This window comes from Oncorhynchus gorbuscha, linkage group LG16 (assembly GCF_021184085.1).
Source record: "Oncorhynchus gorbuscha isolate QuinsamMale2020 ecotype Even-year linkage group LG16, OgorEven_v1.0, whole genome shotgun sequence".
Classification (NCBI taxonomy): Eukaryota; Metazoa; Chordata; class Actinopteri; order Salmoniformes; family Salmonidae; genus Oncorhynchus; species Oncorhynchus gorbuscha.
Genome location: NC_060188.1, coordinates 79,532,710 through 79,552,617, shown reverse-complemented (window position 1 = coordinate 79,552,617; position 19,908 = coordinate 79,532,710). Strand labels below are relative to the sequence as shown.

The 19,908-nt window shown below is 43.8% G+C and overlaps 1 protein-coding gene across 3 annotated transcripts in view; it reads left to right on the top strand.

Moving 5' to 3' along the window:
- tnksa (tankyrase, TRF1-interacting ankyrin-related ADP-ribose polymerase a) overlaps positions 1–19,908 on the top strand; it is a 175,574-nt gene that overhangs the window by 93,295 nt on the left and 62,371 nt on the right. For all 3 annotated transcript variants that reach the window (XM_046304579.1, XM_046304580.1, XM_046304581.1), the window contains one exon: positions 2,108–2,183. In XM_046304579.1, the coding sequence (XP_046160535.1) occupies positions 2,108–2,183 (76 nt within the window). The remainder of the gene's footprint in view (positions 1–2,107; positions 2,184–19,908) is intronic.

Below are 19,908 nucleotides of genomic sequence, written 5' to 3'. Positions count from 1 at the left end.
AGCGTTAAACATGTGGCCTCCACTCCGTGCTAAACCTGGGGATGCTATTGTGCATTTAAATGAAGGATCTCTTGAGGCCAGTTTACCGTCGGAAGGAGAAGAGAAGTGGAGAAAGAGACACGCAGAAGAAAGCAAAGCCGCTGGTTGTGAATGCATCGTCACTGAAGGGACTTTGGCAAAGCTTGGTCCAGGGGGCGAAGAAATAACCTTTTCTTTCTTTCTCTGACGTCCATCTGGGTAAATCAGTGACTGGCTGGCTTCGCTGCCGTGATAGAACATCCTGACTGGGCCTCCCGTCACCGGTCACCAACTACAGGAGTTAGCGGACATCCCTAATAAATAAACTCCCTGAGCATGCCAACATTATGACTGGGCCTCCCATCACCGTTCACCAACTACAAGAGTTAGCGGTCACCAACTACAGGAGTTGGACATCCCTAATAAATAAACTCCCTGACATCCCTAATAAATAAACTCCCTGAGCATGCCAACATTATGACTGGGCCTAATAAATAAACTCCCTGAGCATCCCAACATTATTACTGGGCCTCACCGGTCACCAACTACAGGAGTTAGCGGACATCCCTAATAAATAAACTCCCTGAGCATCCCAATATTATGACTGGGCCTCCCGTCACCGGTCAACAACTACAGGAGTTAGCGGACATCCCTAATAAATAAACTCCCTGAACATCCCAACATTATGACTGGGCCTCCCGTCACCGATCACCAACTACAGGAGTTAGCGGACATCCCTAATAAATAAACTCCCTGAACATGCCAACATTATGACTGGGCCTCCCGTCACCGGTCACCAACTACAAGAGTTAGCGGACATCCCTAATAAATAAACTCCCTGAACATGCCAACATTATGACTGACATGCTCAGGGATCAGGCAGCAGGGCTACTGGTACCAGCCAGAGGGTGAAGAGACCCAAGGACAGAGGAGAATGAGGAGGACACAGCACAGGCCCTTACTGGAGCGTAGGCCCTTACTGGAGTTTGTTCTGTTGTCCGTCCATATTCAGGACTGTCTTTTACCCCGGGCCCTGGCTCTTTCTGTGGATCTATGGAAATATCATGCAGTCACACTGGCACCTGGGAGGGGAGGGGATGGCCCTTGGCTTCAGGGACCCTGGCAGGAGATGCTGAAGCTCCATATGGCTCCTGACCACCATGAACCATCACGCTGCATCAGACCTCATTGCCGACTGTTTAGTGTGTGTTCAGTGTGTGTATTGTGTTCAGGGATGGAAGAATAGAATAACACAGGAAGAATCTCCGCACCAGGTAGAGTGGAGATGCTGACTCGGATATCCGGAGGCGTCTCTGCATAGCCTTTGGCAAAGAATATATCTCTTTTGGCATAAGGAAAGAATGTACACTGCATCTGTCACGAATATTACCGAAGGTGGCTCCCCTTCTTGTTCGGGTGGCACTCGGCGGTCGTCATCGCCGGTCTACTAGCTGCCACCGATCCTTTGTTCTGTGTTCGTTTGGTTTTGTCTAATTGGTTTCACCTGCTCATTGTTTGGTTGTTAGGGTGGGGTTATTTAAGTTTGTGTAGCCCTCTTCTGTTTGTGCAGGCTTGTTCTTCTGTATTTGTGAGAGGTGTTAGTGTTTTGTTGGGTTTTCTCGCTGTCCTGGTATTTTACCTAAGGGTACTTATTGTAGTAATAGTTACACCTGTTTGGGTATAACTATTTTGTTCCTTTGATTTTGGACATGAAAGCGTGTTTTTTCCCGCATCCTTTGCTCTCTGCGCCTGACTCCACACCCATTCACTCATTGAGCGTTACAGCATCAGTGTTTTTCACCGTTGTCTGTTATCTAACAATCTTTCTTGACCAGTGTAGTCAGAGTTACTGGCCTGGTTTAGACTGCAGACAAAATGCTTTTTAGGTCTCCGTTCTGTCCATTTTGAAACACTCCCTTGGGCAAATCTTTCCACTTTCCTTTCCTATTCCTTTGTTATCCTTTTTTAGTTAAAGATACTGAAAAGGTATCTAAAGATACTACTACATTTCCCCTTCTCTTTCTCACTTACTCGTTCGGATAGATCTATATCTTTTAGTTTTTTCTCTCTATGTTTTGTTCCGCTGCAGGAGTGGAAATGAAGAGAAGCTCATGGCCCTGCTCACTCCGTTAAACGTCAACTGCCACGCAAGTGACGGCCGCAAGGTAAGAGTTCACTCAGTCAGCACACACAACTGTTACTCAAGCAATCTCCACTTAAACTGTGATATTCAAACCAATTTGTATAGTGGAATGGACCATTGCTCCAATACAATCAAGTATATTTGAAATAGTCATTGACCTATATATTTTTAACCTTCATTTAACAAGACAATTAAAAACACATTCTTATTTATAATAATGGCTTAGCAAGAGGCAAAAGGCCTCCTGTGGGGACGGGGAATGGGATCAAGAATAAAATGCAGAACAAAATGCACATCACGACAAAAGAGACAACATGGTTGCAGCACAAAAAAGTGCAGACTGTCAGCTTTAATTTGAGGGTATTTTCATCCATATCAGGTGAACCGCTTAGAGGTGTTTTGTCCGTAGTACAATACTTTTGGAGCGCACTGTATGTACAGGGCATTCAGGAAGTATTCAGACCCCTCCCTTTTTGCCACATTTTATTACGTTACAGCCTTATCCTATAATTCATTAAATATTGAATTATACACAATGACAATGCAAAAACAGGTTTTTAGAAATATTTGCAAATGTATTTAACCTTATTTACATAAGTATTCAGACTGTTTGCTACGAGACTTGAAATTTAGTTCAGGTGCATCCTGTTTCCATTGATCATCCTTGAGATGTTTCTACAACTTGATTAGAGTCCACCTGTGGTAAATTCAATTGATTGGACATGATTTGAAAAGGCACACACCTGTCTATATAAGGTCCCACAGTTGACAGTGCATGTCAGAGCAAAAACCAAGCCATGAGGTCCAGAGCTCCTCTGTGGAGATGGTAGAACCTTCCAGAAGAACAATCATCTCTGCAGCACTCCACCAATCAGGCCTTTATGGTAGAGGGACCAGATGGAAGCCACTCCTCAGTAAAAGTCACATGACAGCCTGCTTGGAGTTTGCCAAATGCCACCTAAAGGACTCTCAGACAGTGAGAAACAAGATTTTCTGATCTGATGAAACCATGATTGAACTCTGTCCTGAATGCCAAGCGTCACGTCTGGAGGAAAACTGGCACCAACGGGGAAGCATTGTGGTGGAAGCATCATGTTGTGGGGATGTTATTCAGTGGTAGGGACTGGGAGACTAGTCAGGATCGAGGGAAAGATGAACTGAGCAAAGTACAGAGATCCTTGATGAAAACCTGCTCCAGAGCTCACAGGACCTTAGACTGGGGCGAAGGTTCACCTTTAAATAGGACAACGACCCTAAACACACAGCCAAGACAACGCAGGAGTGGCTTTGGGACAAGTCTCTAAATGTCCTTGAGTGGCCCAACCAGAGCCATCATCTCTGGAGAGACTTGAAAATAGCTGTGCAGCGACGCTCCCCATCCAACCTGACAGAACTTTAGAGCGTCTGCAGAGAAGTATGAGAGAAACTCCCCAAATACAGTTTTGCCAAGTTTGTAGAGCCATACACAAGAAGACTTGAGGCTGTACTCGTTGCAAAAGGTGCTTCAACAAATTCCTTAGTAAAGGTTCTAAATACTTATATAAATGTGATATTTCAGTGTTTTACTTTTTAATACATTTCTAAAATTTCTAAACGGTTTTTGCTTTGTCATTATGGGGTATTGTGTGTAGATTGATGAGGGAAAAAAACAATTTTGTACGTTTTAGAATAAGACTGTAATGTAGCAAACTGTGGATACAGTGAAGGGGTCTGAATATTTTCCGAATGCACTGTATATATAATGGTGTGTATAGACTATGGACAGTATATGAATAGAAAAGGTGTGTACAGCAGTAGTTATTTAAGATGAGCCTTGACTAGAATACATGACTAGATACTCATAGTGGATACCTGGCTACAGCTCCATTTTGTGATGTCCAGCATATTCAAACATTCCAGTTCTCCCAGAAAGTAAGCTTCCTGGGAATACTGTAGAATCATTTGTGTAGAGGGATTTATTTTGGGATCTCTGAGGGATTCCACAGTGAGATTCCAGTTCTTTGTATTCCCACATCACAGCAGTGTACTGTAGTTTGTAATTATGGCTATTGTGTGAGCAGTTAGCGTTCAATGACTCCTGATTCTCATTCACCCCTGGCTGTGTTGCCACTGTTGTGGCGTAGTACCTCTGCATCCTGTCCCTGTCTGCTTCAGAAGGAATGCAATGACATTTTGATTTTAATTGATTTCCGTGAGGGTGTGATGATAATGATAATCGAGACAATGATGCATATTAAAATTCAAATGAAGCTTTCACAAAGTTTGTCTCCCTCTCAAGTCCCTCTTCTTTATGGCCTCTTTTTCCTTTTAATTAAAGTGGCTCCAACTCTTCCTCCCTGAATAATTCTCTGCCTGACTGAGCGGTGCTGTTCCACTGGCGTGGCAGTGTTTATCGCTGGGCTGTGTTGGCCAGAGTCAGACCTCCGTGTTTATGAACAGAGGGAATGTCTTATCTTTTACAGTCTCTCTGTGCTAATGAGATGCTGTGTGCCGGACAATACAGCATGTGGATACAGAGATGCTGTTCTAATGCCGATGAGAGGGTTGCTCCTACTAGTTACATTGCTTTGTGTTGTTGGGTCCTCAGACTCTGTCTGATCGGTTAGTCCTTTGTGCTGGACTGGGATTCCTTGGTCATCTAAGACCACCGCTCTCTGTTTCCCTGCTACTATATAGCCCTTTAATTGACTGTCCAGTGATCACAGGTATTTTACCTAGGAGGGAGACCCAGGAGTTATAGAGGAGATTATGGGAAAGTGAAAGTTCAGCGTAATTCACGAGGCTCTTACATATTTCCAAGGGGACTTTTTTTAGGTGTTTAGGCTACATCTACAGTCTGTCAGGTGTAGTCTAGTTACTCGTGGATTATAATTACCTGGATCTCAGTTCCAGCTTGGCCATAAAAAGGGTGAGGACACCTGACCTTAATGTTAATATAAAAAACATGGTTTGAGAGAAACACTGAGTGAGTGCGTGAGAGAGCCTGTGCGTGATCTCTGTGCAAGATGCAAATAAGTGGGGCTACTGATTACCATAGTAATGATATTCTGAGGATTCTCCTTCCTCATATACCATTCCACTTATAATTTCTGTTGTCAAAGCTGATAAAGAAATGAACGATTCAACTGGAATGGAATTAAAGGCTCGCTTTGCGAGAGATGAGCAAACTTCAAAATATGCAAAGCTTGCTGAGGTTTTGGTTGTGCATTTTATTGCGGTATGTGCCATTCATGTTGTAGTTAAAGAAGTCAGTTTGTGACACCGGTGATTCCATAGAGATTCTACTGCTCAGGGCCAGTGAATGTTACTTTAATGCCCGTGAAGAGACTTGGCCTATATCTACAGTCAGTTAATCCTCAATGCTCTCACCTGTCTAGTTTAATTCCACATCCAGCTAATCTCTCCCTCTATACTTTGCTAAATAAATAAATCAATCAATCAAGTAAATAGTAAATCACACTTGCTCCTTGAACTCATTCTGTTCGCTTAATATATTTCCCAGGCTTTTCTCTCCCTCTCGAAGATCTGCTTGTTTTTGTTTCCTTAGTGATCTGTCTGTACAGTGGCTTCAGAAAGTATTCACACCCCTTGACTTTCTCCAAATATTTTGCTACAGCGTGAATTTCAAATCGATCATGTGTATATTGTGTGTCACAGGCCTATACACAATACCCCATAATGTCAGTCAGTGGAATTCTTTTTTAGAAATGTTTACTAATTTATTAAAAATGAAAAGCTGAAATGTCTTGAGTCAGTAACTATTCTACTCCTTTTTTTATGGCAAGTTCATGAGTAAAGATGTGCTTACAAGTATACTAATAAGTTGCATGGACTCACTCTGTGTGCAATAATAGTGTTTAACGTGCTTTTTTAATGACTACCTCATCTCTGTAATGCCACATACAGTTGAAGTTGGAAGTTTCATGGTCTTGACAGTCTTTAGGTGCTTTTTGGCAAACTTCAAGTGGGCTGTCATGTGCCTTATTACTGAGGAGTGGCTTCTGTCTGGCCACTATACCATAAAGGCCTGATTGGTGGAGTGCTGCAGAGATGGTTGTCCTTCTGGACAGTTCTCCACAGAGTGACCATCGGGTTCTTGGTGACCCCTCTGACCAAGGCCATTCCCCCCCGATTGCTCAGTTTGTCCGGGCAGCCAGCTCTAGTAAGGGTCTTGGTGGTTCCAAACCTTTTCACTTTAAGAGTAATGGAGGCCACTGTGTTCTTGGGAACCTTCAATGCTGCAGACATTTTTTGGTACCCTTCCCCAGATCTGTGCCTCTACACAATCCTGTCTCGTAGTTCTACGGACAATTCCTTCGACCTCATGGCTTGGTTTTTGCTCTGACATGCACTGTCAACTGTGGGACCTTATATAGACAGGTATGTGCCTTTCCAAATCATGTCCAATCATTTGAATTTACCACAGGTGGACTCCAATCAAGTTGTCAAAACATCTCAAAGATAATCAATGGAAACACTATGCATCTGAGCTCAATTTTGAGTCTCTTAACAAAAAGTCTGAATACGGGGGATCATGTGACCCTTGAACGAGATGGCCGCATGAACTAAGAACTCCGCTCAAGTAGTTTCCAATTCTTAATCTTACCTGCACTTCAAGTTTAAACTCCTTTACCTTTAGTCAAAAAGTAATGGCGGCTACAAAAGGTGACATTACTGGTAACATTTTTACCCGGACTCGAGCATTAGCGGCAAAAAGCCTCCAACAAGTAGCTAGCTTCAAAAAAAGCCTCCAACAAGTAGCTAGCTTCAAAAAAGCCTCCAACAAGTAGCTAGCTTCAGAAAAAGCCTCCAACAAGTAGCTAGCTTCAGAAAAAGCCTCCAACAAGTAGCTAGCTTCAGAAAAAGCCATTAGCCAGGAGAGAGGACCCGTCCCCCAGAGGCCCAACAAATGCTAACCTTGCACTCTGTCAACGACATCCTTTCTGAGCTGAGATCCCAATGTACAGAACTCAACATCAAATTAGATGGCATTAACTCTCAGCTCAGTGTGACAGGGGGCAAGGTGACAATCCTGGAAAATGGTTTGCCTGACATCAACAACAAGATGTCCAGGTGCCGCACGTTGATGGTTAAGGCAGAGAGGTAAATCCTATCCATGGAAAACTTACTGACAGGTGTCATGGAAACAATAGTATATGCTAAAAATAAAATAGAGTATCTGGAAGAGAAAACAAGAGGACCTAGAAAACGGGGGGCGAAGGAATAATTGTGTTCTATTAAATCTGGGGTAAAAATTGAAGAGGGAAACATGCCACTGATCCGCTACCTGCAAGACAAACTTCCCGAGTGGCTCCACCTGTCCACCGACAGGCCCGAGAGAGAGCTCACCGAGCACTGAGGCCCCCACCAGCAGCCAGACAACCACGCGCCCAATCACCATACGTTTCCTGAGATTCACCGACAAGGAACGAGTCCTACAGGCGGTGAAAATCAACACCATTACAGTGGGAAACGCCAAACTCCCTTTACACCAGGACCTGTCAGCTGGAAGGATCCGAAAGCGCCGAGAGTTTGACGAGGTGAAGAAATACTCCATTGACCGATGTATCTTTAGGGGATTCAAATACCCAACCGAGCTCAGGATTCTTCACCAAGGAGCCCTGCGACACTTCAAAACTCCCAAAGAGGAAAAACGTTTTTTGAAAGACAATCCTGGTCACCTAGAAATAGACAAATGACTAAAAGCGATTACTGTTATTACTAAAGAAGGTAAGACAACATATAGCCGCCATCCAAAGACCCACCCGCCCTGCTAAATGTCATTATAGCCGTCTAATCTATATTTATGTTCCTTTAGCTGAGAGGGATATGCTCTATAGCCTAACATTGTATAAACCGCGAGGTTCAAAGTGTGGGAATAAAGTAGCGGCTTATAGTCCGGAAATTACGGTAACCAAAGCATCACCAAATTTATATTGGGCAATAAAAAACCTAGGATCAATTTCTCCACTCTATCGAAACCTGATTCTAAGGGTGGTCTTGCCCTTCCCTCCCTTCAATTGTACTACTGGTCTGCCCAAATCTGCAACATGCTAACATGGATCACAAACAGACAAGAGTCCACATGGATTCAGATAGAAGCCCAATCCTGTGGTTCATTGCCCCTAAGCTCAATTATATGATATTCATTAATACCTTTAGTGAAGTGGGCAACATAGCAAAAACCTTTGTGCTTTACAGCACCCTACTAGCGTGGAGGGACTGTAAGAAATACCTGGCCATCTCCTCCCAAATATGTTCTCACTCGCCTATAGTAGGCAACCCAGACTTGCCAAAAGCCCAGAGGGATGCCAACTTTAATCTTTGGCATACTCTAGGAATCAGGACCTTTTCAGACCTATTTCATCAGAAAACCACTACACTGAAATCCTTTCAAGAGCTCTGCAGTGAATTCAATGTGCCAAGATCCCATTTTATTTTTATATCTTCAAATTAGACATATCCTTTCCTCATTTATTTCCAAGAGGAGGTTTAGAACTCAGCTGAATGAAGTTGAAACCCTTCTTGCTACAGCACAATCCATTAAAGGTAAAATCTCCTATATCTGTAGACCCCTTTCTGAAGAGGCGGCTCCTCCTTTACTCCTTTGAAAATAATCTGGGAAAAGGACCTTGGTCTGACTATCAGTGATGAGTTATGGGCGGAGGTTTGCAACAGGGTATACTGCTCCTCTACTAATGTAAAAATGAAATAATCTAATTACACATTTTTGTACAAATTTTATTACACTCCTTTGAGACTCCATAGAATGAAAACAGACATGTCTCCTAACTGTAAAAGATGTACCTCTGAAAGAGGAACCTATTTGCATGTATTTCGGGGCTGTAGAGAGATTTCCAGATGTTGGCAATCCATACATACTGCTGCACAGAAAATACTGATGTCCAGTTTGATATGACCCCGTGTATCTATATTCTTAATGCCCAGCAGGACATTGTTCTTGATCCTGACAGAGAATATTTGTTTAGAACTATTACATACTTTGCTAAGAAATGTATTCTTCTATTGTGGGCCTCTAATACTTCTCCTACATTAAAATGTGGATTGACCAGATTGTTGACTTTCTCCCTCTTGAAAAGCTCACTTATGACCTCCTCAAGAGACAGCCCAAGTTTGATAGACTCTGGTCTCCACTACTCAACTATATTTCAAATTGGACAGAGTGAATGGGGTGATTAGGGAAATGAGCAGATGCATTTTGTGTAAAGTTCTGTAAAAACTAATTATTTGCTCATAATCTCAGCTAAGGCTGGAAATAGCTAATAAGAACCTTGATAGTGCTGCTGCAAGTTTTTAGATATATTTTTATTTTTTCATAATTTTTCATTATGTTTATTATATTTTTATTTTATTTGTATTTCTTTTTTAAATTCTGTCACATCTGTGAATGTGGAATGTGTTTTGTTGGTTGATTGAAAAACGAGAACTTAATAACTTTAAATTAAAAACAAAAGGTCTGAATACTTATGTAAATAAGGTATTTCTATTTTCTATAAATTTGCAAAAATTTCTATAAACCTGTTTTCATTTTATCATGGGGTATTCTGTGTAGATTGGTGAGGAACATGTTTTGTTTAATCCATTTTAGAATAAGGCTGTAACGTAACAATGTGGAACACTGGCTTCTTAATTTACCTCAACAACCTGCTTCCAACCAGTCCCTTCAAGGCCCCTGGGAAAAGTGGGATGCGCTGAGGCTGAATGAACCGGTCCTGTCTCCAACCTCACCTTCTTTTCTGTGTCATCATGACCATCGTGGCTTTTCATAACCGTCATGACCATCGTGGCTTTTCATAACCATCATGACCATCGTGGCTTTTCATAACCGTCATGAACATTAGGGCTTTTCATAACCGTCATGACCATCAGGGCTTTTCATAACCGTCATGACCATCAGGGCTTTTCATAACCATCATGACCATCAGGGCTTTTCATAACCCTCATGACCATCAGGGCTTTTTATAAACGTCATGAACATCAGGGCGTTTCAAAGCTGTCATAAACATCAGGGCTTTTCATAACCGTCATGACCATCAGGGCTTTTCATAACCCTCATGACCATCAGGGCTTTTCATAACCGTCATGACCTTCGTGGCTTTTCATAACCGTCATGACCATCAGGGCTTTTCATAACCCTCATGACCATCAGGGCTTTTCATAACCGTCATGACCTTCGTGGCTTTTCATAACTGTCATGAACATCAGGGCTTTTCATAACTGTCATGACCATCAGAGCTTTTCATAACCGTCATGACCATCGTGGCTTTTCATAACTGTCATGAACATCAGGGCTTTTCATAACTGTCATGAACATCAGGGCTTTTCATAACTGTCATGAACATCAGGGCTTTTCATAACCGTCATGAACATCAGGGCTTTTCATAACCGTCATGACCATCAGAGCTTTTCGTAACCGTCATGACCATCAGGGCTTTTCGTAACCCTCATGACCATCAGGGCTTTTCATAACCCTCATGACCATCGGGGCTTTTCATAACCGTCATGAACATCGGGGCTTTTCATAACCGTCATGAACATCGGGGCTTTTCATAACCGTCATGAACATCGGGGCTTTTCATAACCGTCATGAACATCGGGCTTTTCATAACCGTCATGAACATCGGGGCTTTTCATAACCGTCATGAACATCGGGGCTTTTCATAACCGTCATGAACATCAGGGCTTTTCATAACCATCATGAACATCAGGGTTTGTAATGTTTTTTAACTTTTTTATTTAAAAAACGTTATTTAACCATTATTTAACTAGGCAAGTCAGTTAAGAACCAATTCTTATTTACAATGACTGCCAAACCCGGACGACGCTGGGCCACTTGTGAGTCCCATAGGGCGGCGCACAATCACGGCCGGATGTGATACAGCCTGGATTCGAACCAGGGACTCTAGTGACGCCTCTCGCACTGAGATGCAGTGCCCCACTCGGGAGCCCATAACCATCAGAGACCTTCATTTATAAACCATTTGTACCTACAAAATAGACCCCAAAACATGCGTGGGTCATTTTCACGCAAAAGTGAAAATGACATGAAAATGTGCTCAATTTCTCACAAACTTTAGACCATACGTACACAGTTTCTAGTAGGTGAAATATTGCATTGCAAGAAGGCAAGTAGATTAGTATTTTGGGCAAATGGGGTATATGATGGACACGTTTATTCATAACAATAAACAGGATAATAACCAGATGCAATTATTTGCCGTTAGTGAGAAACTAAATAGATTTTTTCTCTTATCTTTGCATTAAAAAAAAATGAAATGGGCTTCTATTTCCTAGCATATTATTTAGTTAATTTTCATGATCTCTGCATAATACATTCCTCACCTTTTCTGTAATGGTTTAGTACTCCCGAGGTAGCATAGGCCTACAACAAGTATACCATTAGTCCCCGCTCTCATTTAATTGGACCCATTTCACAGTCGTAAATAGATAAGCTATTTCAAGTATTTTGCTCTCTAGCTTCCGATCTGGAGCGCAGTTTATTACCGGGGGAACAGACGGTTGGAGGTTACTTCTGTAGCTTACGTCTGAATACTGCATTTTCAATTTTTGGGGGTAGACTATTGCATTTATACAGAATCCATCGGTTCTATAACCATTACAGAATAAATTATTCACCTTTTCTGACCGTGATTGGTTCATATTCCCTAAGTAGCCATAGCCTACAACAAATTACCATATGCATCACCTCATTTAATTGGGCTTATTAGATAGGCCATTTCAAGTATTTTGTTCTATGAATAAGATAGGGAGCGTGGTTTATAACACAGAATTTAACAGGTGAACTGACTTTTGATCTTTTGCCTTGAAGTGTGTATGGCTACCACGGTAACTAGACAATATTTTAGAATTCGGGCAGTGCAGCGTATAGGTTTGAGGAAAAGTGAATGCAAAACATTAGGCCCTTTTTTAAATTCCAACTATCGGTTTACAGGTCCACATCAATTTGCAAATGTTGTTCTTTCATAATCTTTTTGTGTCAGATAGCATAGCCCTACAACAAGTGTCACTGCAAAAGTGACATTTTACAAAGACATTTAATCAAGTCTGCTGTTTCCTTTAGAACTGCCTTGGCCTAGCTTCAGGATGGGGCTGATTTGTAACAGGGAACATGCATGTATATATATTTTTGTACGTGCGACCTTTTCAGAAATAGCGCACGTGGGTATTTAGTGTGTAATTTATGCAACGGTTAGAAATGATGCCCCGGGGCTTGTCATAACCATCACACACCCTCTGCATTCTGGGGCTGCCTTCGAAGTGTCATCCTCCTCTGCATATTGTACCGCAGGGGGAATGATAGAGAGAGCGTCTAGAAGAAATGCTTTGGTTAAGTGGGCTTTAGAATTTAGATGGATGGATGAATCAGGATCTCTGCATGTCTCTCCGTGACACCAGCTGGACGACGCAGGCACACAGGCTCTTGTTACTGATTCAGTCAGTTAATCAACTGGTGTACGCTGTCCTATAAAAGATGTTTGTCAGATTGTCATTTCTCTGATGGCACTTATGCTTCATCCGTTACCCTAGCGGGTCATGCAGCCTAGCTGGGCATGCAGCCTAGCTGGGCATGCAGCCTAGCGGGTCATGCAGCCTAGCTGGGCATGCAGCCTAGCGGGTCATGCAGCCTAGCTGGGCATGCAGCCTAGCGGGTCATGCAGCCTAGCGGGTCATGCAGCCTAGCGGGTCATGCAGCCTAGCGGGGCATGCAGCCTAGCGGGTCATGCAGCCTAGCTGGGCATGCAGCCTAGCTGGGCATGCAGCCTAGCGGGTCATGCAGCCTAGCGGGTCATGCAGCCTAGCGGGGCATGCAGCCTAGCGAGGGGGGCAGGTAAAGCGGTTAGAGCTTTGGGCCAGTAACCAAAAGGTTGCTAGTTTGAATCCTCGAGCCGACTAGCGGGTCATGCTGCAGCCTAGCGGGTTATGCAGCCTAGCGGGTTATGCAGCCTAGCGGGGCATGCAGCCTGGCGGGTTCTGCAGCCTAGCGGGGCATGCAGCCTGGCGGGTTCTGCAGCCTAGCGGGTCATGCAGCCTAGCGGATCATGCAGCCTAGCGGGTCATGCAGCCTAGCGGATCATGCAGCCTAGCGGGTCATGCAGCCTAGCAGATCATGCAGCCTAGCGGGTCATGCAGCCTAGCGAGGGGGGCAGGTAAAGAGATTAGAGCTTTGGGCCAGTAACCAAAAGGTTGCTAGTTTGAATCCTCTAGCCGACTAGCGGGTCATGCAGCCTAGCGGGTCATGCAGCCTGGCGGGTTCGGCAGCCTAGTGGGGCATGCAGCCTAGCGGGTTCTGCAGCCTGGCGGGTCATGCAGCCTAGCGGGTTCTGCAGCCTAGCGGGTCCTGCAGCCTAGCGAGGGGGGCAGGTAAAGCGGTTAGAGCTTTGGGCCAGTAACCAAAAGGTTGCTAGTTTGAATCCTCGAGCCGACTAGCGGGGCATGCAGCCTAGCGGGTTATGCAGCCTAGCGGGTTATGCAGCCTAGCGGGGCATGCAGCCTAGCGGGTTATGCAGCCTAGCGGGGCATGCAGCCTGGCGGGGCATGCAGCCTAGCGGGGCATGCAGCCTGGCGGGTTCTGCAGCCTGGCGGGTCATGCAGCCTAGCGGGGCATGCAGCCTAGCGGGTCATGCAGCCTAGCGGGTCATGCAGCCTAGCGGGTCATGCAGCCTAGCGGGTTCTGCAGCCTGGCGGGTCATGCAGCCTAGCGGGTCATGCAGCCTAGCGGGGCATGCAGCCTAGCGTGGCATGCAGCCTAGCGGGTTCTGCAGCCTGGCGGGTTCTGCAGCCTGGGGGGTTCTGCAGCCTAGCGGGGCATGCAGCCTAGCGGGGCATGCAGCCTAGCGGGGCATGCAGCCTAGCGGGGCATGCAGCCTAGCGGGGCATGCAGCCTAGCGGGGCATGCAGCCTAGTGAGGGCGGCAGGTAAAGCGGTTAGAGCTTTGGGCCAGTAACCAAAAGGTTGCTAGTTTGAATCCTCAAGCCGACTAGGGGGATCGCTCCCAGGTTGCCGTCAATAATGGCTGATCCCATGCCATGACCCCACTCTCCAGGGGTGTCTCAGGGGGAGTGGGATATGCAAAAAACACATTTCCATTTCACCACACATTGTACAGGTTACACATGTGTACATGTGTGAAACAGGACAAATATAAGCACCCCCTATTTGACCTATAATAGTCATAATTAGCTGGTGACTGCCTGGGTAATTAAGGGTCATTCATTGGTGTAGGGAATCCCTCCACTCCTCTTTTACCATTTGTTATTGTTGCATTGTCGAGAAAGAACCTGCAAGTAGGAATTTCGTTGGACGATGTATACCATGTGGAGGGAGCCCTTACATACAACTAATTATTTTTTAAATGAGCTCTAACCACTGGGGAGGACACCCCTCCACCTAAGTGTATGCATTTCTAATAGGAATTGTGGCTTTATGTTGATAGCTGTTTTACCGTGTAGATTGGAATGTCACCAGTTTTACCGTGTAGATTGGAATGTCACCAGTTTTACCGTGTAGAATGGAATGTCACCAGTTTTACCGTGTAGATTGGAATGTCACCAGTTTTACCGTGTAGAATGGAATGTCACCGGTTTTACCTTGTAGATTGGAATGTCACCGGTTTTACCGTGTAGATTGGAATGTCACCGGTTTTACCGTGTAGATTGGAATGTCACCGGTTTAACCGTGTAGATTGGAATGTCACCAGTGTTTGTCACCAGTTTTACCGTGTAGAATGGAATGTCACCGGTTTTACCTTGTAGATTGGAATGTCACCGGTTTTACCTTGTAGATTGGAATGTCACCGGTTTTACCGTGTAGAATGGAATGTCACCGGTTTTACCGTGTAGATTGGAATGTCACCTGTTTTACCGTGTAGATTGGAATGTCACCGGTTTAACCGTGTAGATTGGAATGTCACCGGTTTTACCGTGTAGATTGGAATGTCACCGGTTTTACCGTGTAGATTGGAATGTCACCGGTTTTACCTTGTAGATTGGAATGTCACCTGTTTTACCGTGTAGAATGGAATGTCACCGGTTTTACCGTGTAGAATGGAATGTCACCGGTTTTACCGTGTAGATTGGAATGTCACCGGTTTTACCGTGTAGATTGGAATGTCACCGGTTTTACCGTGTAGATTGGAATGTCACCGGTTTTACCGTGTAGATTGGAATGTCACCGGTTTTACCGTGTAGATTGGAATGTCACCGGTTTTACCGTGTAGATTGGAATGTCACCGGTTTTACCGTGTAGATTGGAATGTCACTGGTTTTACCGTGTAGATTGGAATGTCACCGGTTTTACCGTGTAGATTGGAATGTCACCGGTTTTACCGTGTAGATTGGAATGTCACCGGTTCTACCGTGTAGATTGGAATGTCACCAGTTTTACCGTGTGGAATGGAATGTCACCGGTTTTACCATCAACATTTACATTTACATTTAAGTCATTTAGCAGACGCTCTTATCCAGAGCGACTTACAAATTGGTGCATTCACCTTATGACATCCAGTGGAACAGTCACTTTACAATAGTGCATCTAAATCTTAAAGGGAGGGGGGGTGAGAGGGATTACTTATCCTATCCTAGGTATTCCTTAAAGAGGTGAGGTTTCAGGTGTCTCCGGAAGGTGGTGATTGACTCCGCTGTCCTGGCGTCGTGAGGGAGTTTGTTCCACCATTGGGGGGCCAGAGCAGCGAACAGTTTTGACTGGGCTGAGCGGGATCAATACCTGTGGAGGGAGTAAGAATACAAAACCACCAGCCGAGGATCAATACTTCTGCCCGTAATTCACATCAAAGCTGAAAGGTGTGTGTGGACACGTTTTACAATACTTTCGAGTACCAGAAGACCTCACAAGAATAGTAAACCAACTACAATTCAGTGAAACCTCAAATGTTTCACTGAGCCACAATTGACCTTTACCTATTTTCCTTTATTTTTCTAAATGTTTCTCCTTTTTCTTTATTCCTCGTTCGTACGTTCTGTAAGAAAGAAGGGATGTGGTAGAGTGCTGATGTAGTGGTATGTGTACTGCATGTCCTCCCTGAGACTGGGTCGTTAATATGGACTGTTTTGACTCATTTGAACCGTCTGCGAAAGCAGTCAGGCAAGTAAATGGAGGGTTGTTTTTGTTGTGGTTCATAGATAGTTGGTATCACCACTTACTGATAAATAAAGTCCATCTTATTTTACTGAGCTGATTATTCCAGCCATATAGTTTCCAATTAGTACACTCTGTACCAGGGGGAGACTATGCACTTCTCAGTTCTCTCTGTGTGCTTTGTACAGACTGCCTGTTAGCCTCCGACTCACTGAACATACATTTTCCTATTAACATTTTATCACAATAATTACCACTTCCACTCTGCTATCACATCAGCACAGGTAGGCTCTGATTTTCCTGTTGTGGTAATATTTACTTGACATATTTATGGTGTAAACATAAAGATTATATATAGCTGGTGTGAGTGTTAGAATTGGACTGGGAATAATCTGCGGCCAATGCTGAAAGTGTTATTTTCAACCCAATACACACTAGCAACTTTGAATGTTTTCTACTTGGGGATTGTGAAATTCTTTTGACATTTGTGTGGTTCAAATCAGGCGCTGATGTCATCAAGCCTCCTCAAGATTCTAAGGAGCAGCTGCTCCGCAGGCGGATGTGATTTCTAGAGCTTTGTTTCTGAAATGCTCTCGATCCATGTTTTGATCATATGATTTTTGTAGCGAATTTAGACTGCCTGCTCAGCTCTCTCCGACTACTTCCTGGTCGTGTCTTCTGAGTCCAGCCGTAATGGGAATAAAAGGTGGCAGAGAAGTAGCGTCTGGCACAGCTAATTACAACATCAAAGACTTAAGGATTAGGGAGTCGCTCTGTAGCCGTCATCAAAGACCCTTGTTTAAATGTTAATCATATTTCCAGATCAAAAGCTCTGTCTTGGTGTGGGAAGACTACCTTCGCCCATGGTTAGAATGTCTCTGTCGGTTTACAATGGGAAAACTGACAGTTTTAATGTGGTTATATTGTGCCTTTAAACAGCTTGGAAAATTCCAGAAAATTATGTCATGGTTTTAGAAGCTTCTGATAGGTTAATTGACATCATTTGAGTCAATTGGAGGTGTACCTGTGGATGTATATCAAGGCCTACCTTCAAACTCAGTGCCTCTTTGCTTGACATCATGGGAAAATCAAAATAAATCATCCAAGACCTCAGAAAACAAATTATAGACCTCCACAAGTCTGGTTCATCCTTGGGAACAATTTCCAAACGCCTGAAGGTACCGCATTCATCTGTACAAACAATAGTACGCAAGTATAAACACCATGGGACTACGCCCGTATCTTCCAGGAAGTAGGTGCGGTCTGTCTTCTCCCGATGAACCTACTTTGGTGTGAAAAGTGCAAATCAATCCCAGAACAGCAGCAAACGACCTTGTGAAGATGCTGGAGGAAACCGGTACAAAAGTATCTATATCCACAGTAAAACAAGTCCTATATCGACATAACCTGAAAGGTCTGTCTCCGCTGGAAAAGCCAGTGCTCCAAAACCGCCATAAAAATGCCAGACTATGGTGATACAGTGAATTTTAAGTGAAATAATCTGTCTGTAAACAATTATTGGAAAAATTACTTGTCATGCACAATGTAGATGTCCTAAACGACTTGCCAAAAGTATAGTGTATTAACAAGAACCTTTTGGAGTGGTTTAAAAACAAGTTTTAATGACTCCAACCTAAGTGTATGTAAACTTCCGACTTCAACTGTGTGTGTGTGTGTGTGTGTGTGTGTGTGTGTGTGTGTGTGTGTGTGTGTGTGTGTGTGTGTGTGTGTGTATATTGGAGGCCCATTATCAGCAACCATCACTCATGTGTTCGCCAATCCAAGTTAATCATTTTAAAAGGCACTTTAATGTGCTTGTCCTCTTGCTCATTGTACTCCCCTCCCACTCCTCTTTCTATTCTGGTTAGTGCCAGTTTGCGCTGTTCTGTGAAGGGAGTAGTACACAGCGTTGTACGAGATCTTCGGTTTCTTGGCAATTTCTCGCATGGAATAGTCTTAATTTCTCCGAATTAGAATAGACTGACGAGTTTCAGAAGAAAGGTCTTTGTTTCTGGCCATTTTGAGCCTGTAATCGAACCCACAAATGCTGATTCTCCACATACTCAACTCGTCTAAAGGCCAGTTTTATTGCTTCTTTAATCAAAACAACAGTTTTCAGCTGTGCTAACATAATTGCAAAAGGGTATTCTAACTGTATTAATTTTTTTACCTTTATTTAACCAGGCAAGTCAGTTAAGAACAAATTCTTATTTACAATGACGGCCTGGGAACAGTGGATTAACTGCCTGTTCAGGGGCAGAACGACAGATTTGTACCTTGTCAGCTCGGGAGTTTGAACTTGCAACCTTCCGGTTACTAGTTCAACGCTGTAACCACTAGGCTACTGTAACCACTATCCTTTCAAAATTATAAACTTGGATTAGCTATCACAACATGCCATTGGAACACAGGAGTAATGGTTGCTGATCATGGGCCTCTGTACGCCAATGTAGATATTGTATTAAAAATCTGCCGTTTCTAAAGGACCCCAAACTTTTGAAAGGTAGTGTGTATATATAGGCCTAGGTACCAAGGTGGATTAGTCGTGGCGACTGAAAACAGACAACAATCAAGACAATGAACTATAATGGTTGAGAAACACAGCAGCACAGTAGAGGTGTATGTAGCCTTTACTATGTAGAAGGCAGAAGAACACAGTCCATAGCAAATATATAAAGGACTATACAAAACATTAGGAACACCTTTCTAATGGGGGGCTTCATTTGGGACTCGAAGTACAATCTGTTCGGGAACAGAGATACTAACGTGTTTTTGCAACGAAACATATTTCATTAAACTGTTAACAGCCCCTATGCGCGCTGGAGAAAGGAATGAAACGGAGCGAGAAGGAGATGGACGCACATGGTTGTTAGATATTGTGTATAGCTAAATGTTGTGTCATCCAATTCATTATGAAAATATAATCAATTCCCTTTTACTAGGCTATTTAAAATCGCCCTGCACCACCGATGAACCAACTGCATGGCCTAGGGCTTTACGTTCTCTCCCAGTCTCGTGGACAGATCGCATAAGATAACCAGACCATCCAGTATGCATAATAATAGTCCACACTCAATGGCAGTGACTCGAATTTGTTTCATTTTGGAGTATAGTCTAGACCAATTATGTACCAAAAATATCTTACATTTACATTACATTTAAGTCATTTAGCAGACGCTCTTATCCAGAGCGACTTACAAATTGGTGCATTCACCTTATGACATCCAGTGGAACAGCCACTTTACAATAGTGCATCTACATATTTTAAGGGGGGTGAGAAGGATTACTTTATCCTATCCTAGGTATTCCTTAAAGAGGTGGGGTTTCAGGTGTCTCCGGAAGGTGGTGATTGATTCCGCTGTCCTGGCGTCGTGAGGGAGTTTGTTCCACCATTGGGGAGCCAGAGCAGCGAACAGTTTTGACTGGGCTGAGCGGGAACTGTACTTCCTCAGTGGTAGGGAGGCGAGCAGGCCAGAGGTGGATGAACGCAGTGCCCTTATTTGGGTGTAGGGCCTGATCAGAGCCTGGAGGTACTGAGGTGCATCGTTCCCCTCACAGCTCCGTAGGCAAGCACCATGGTCTTGTAGCGGATGCGAGCTTCAACTGGAAGC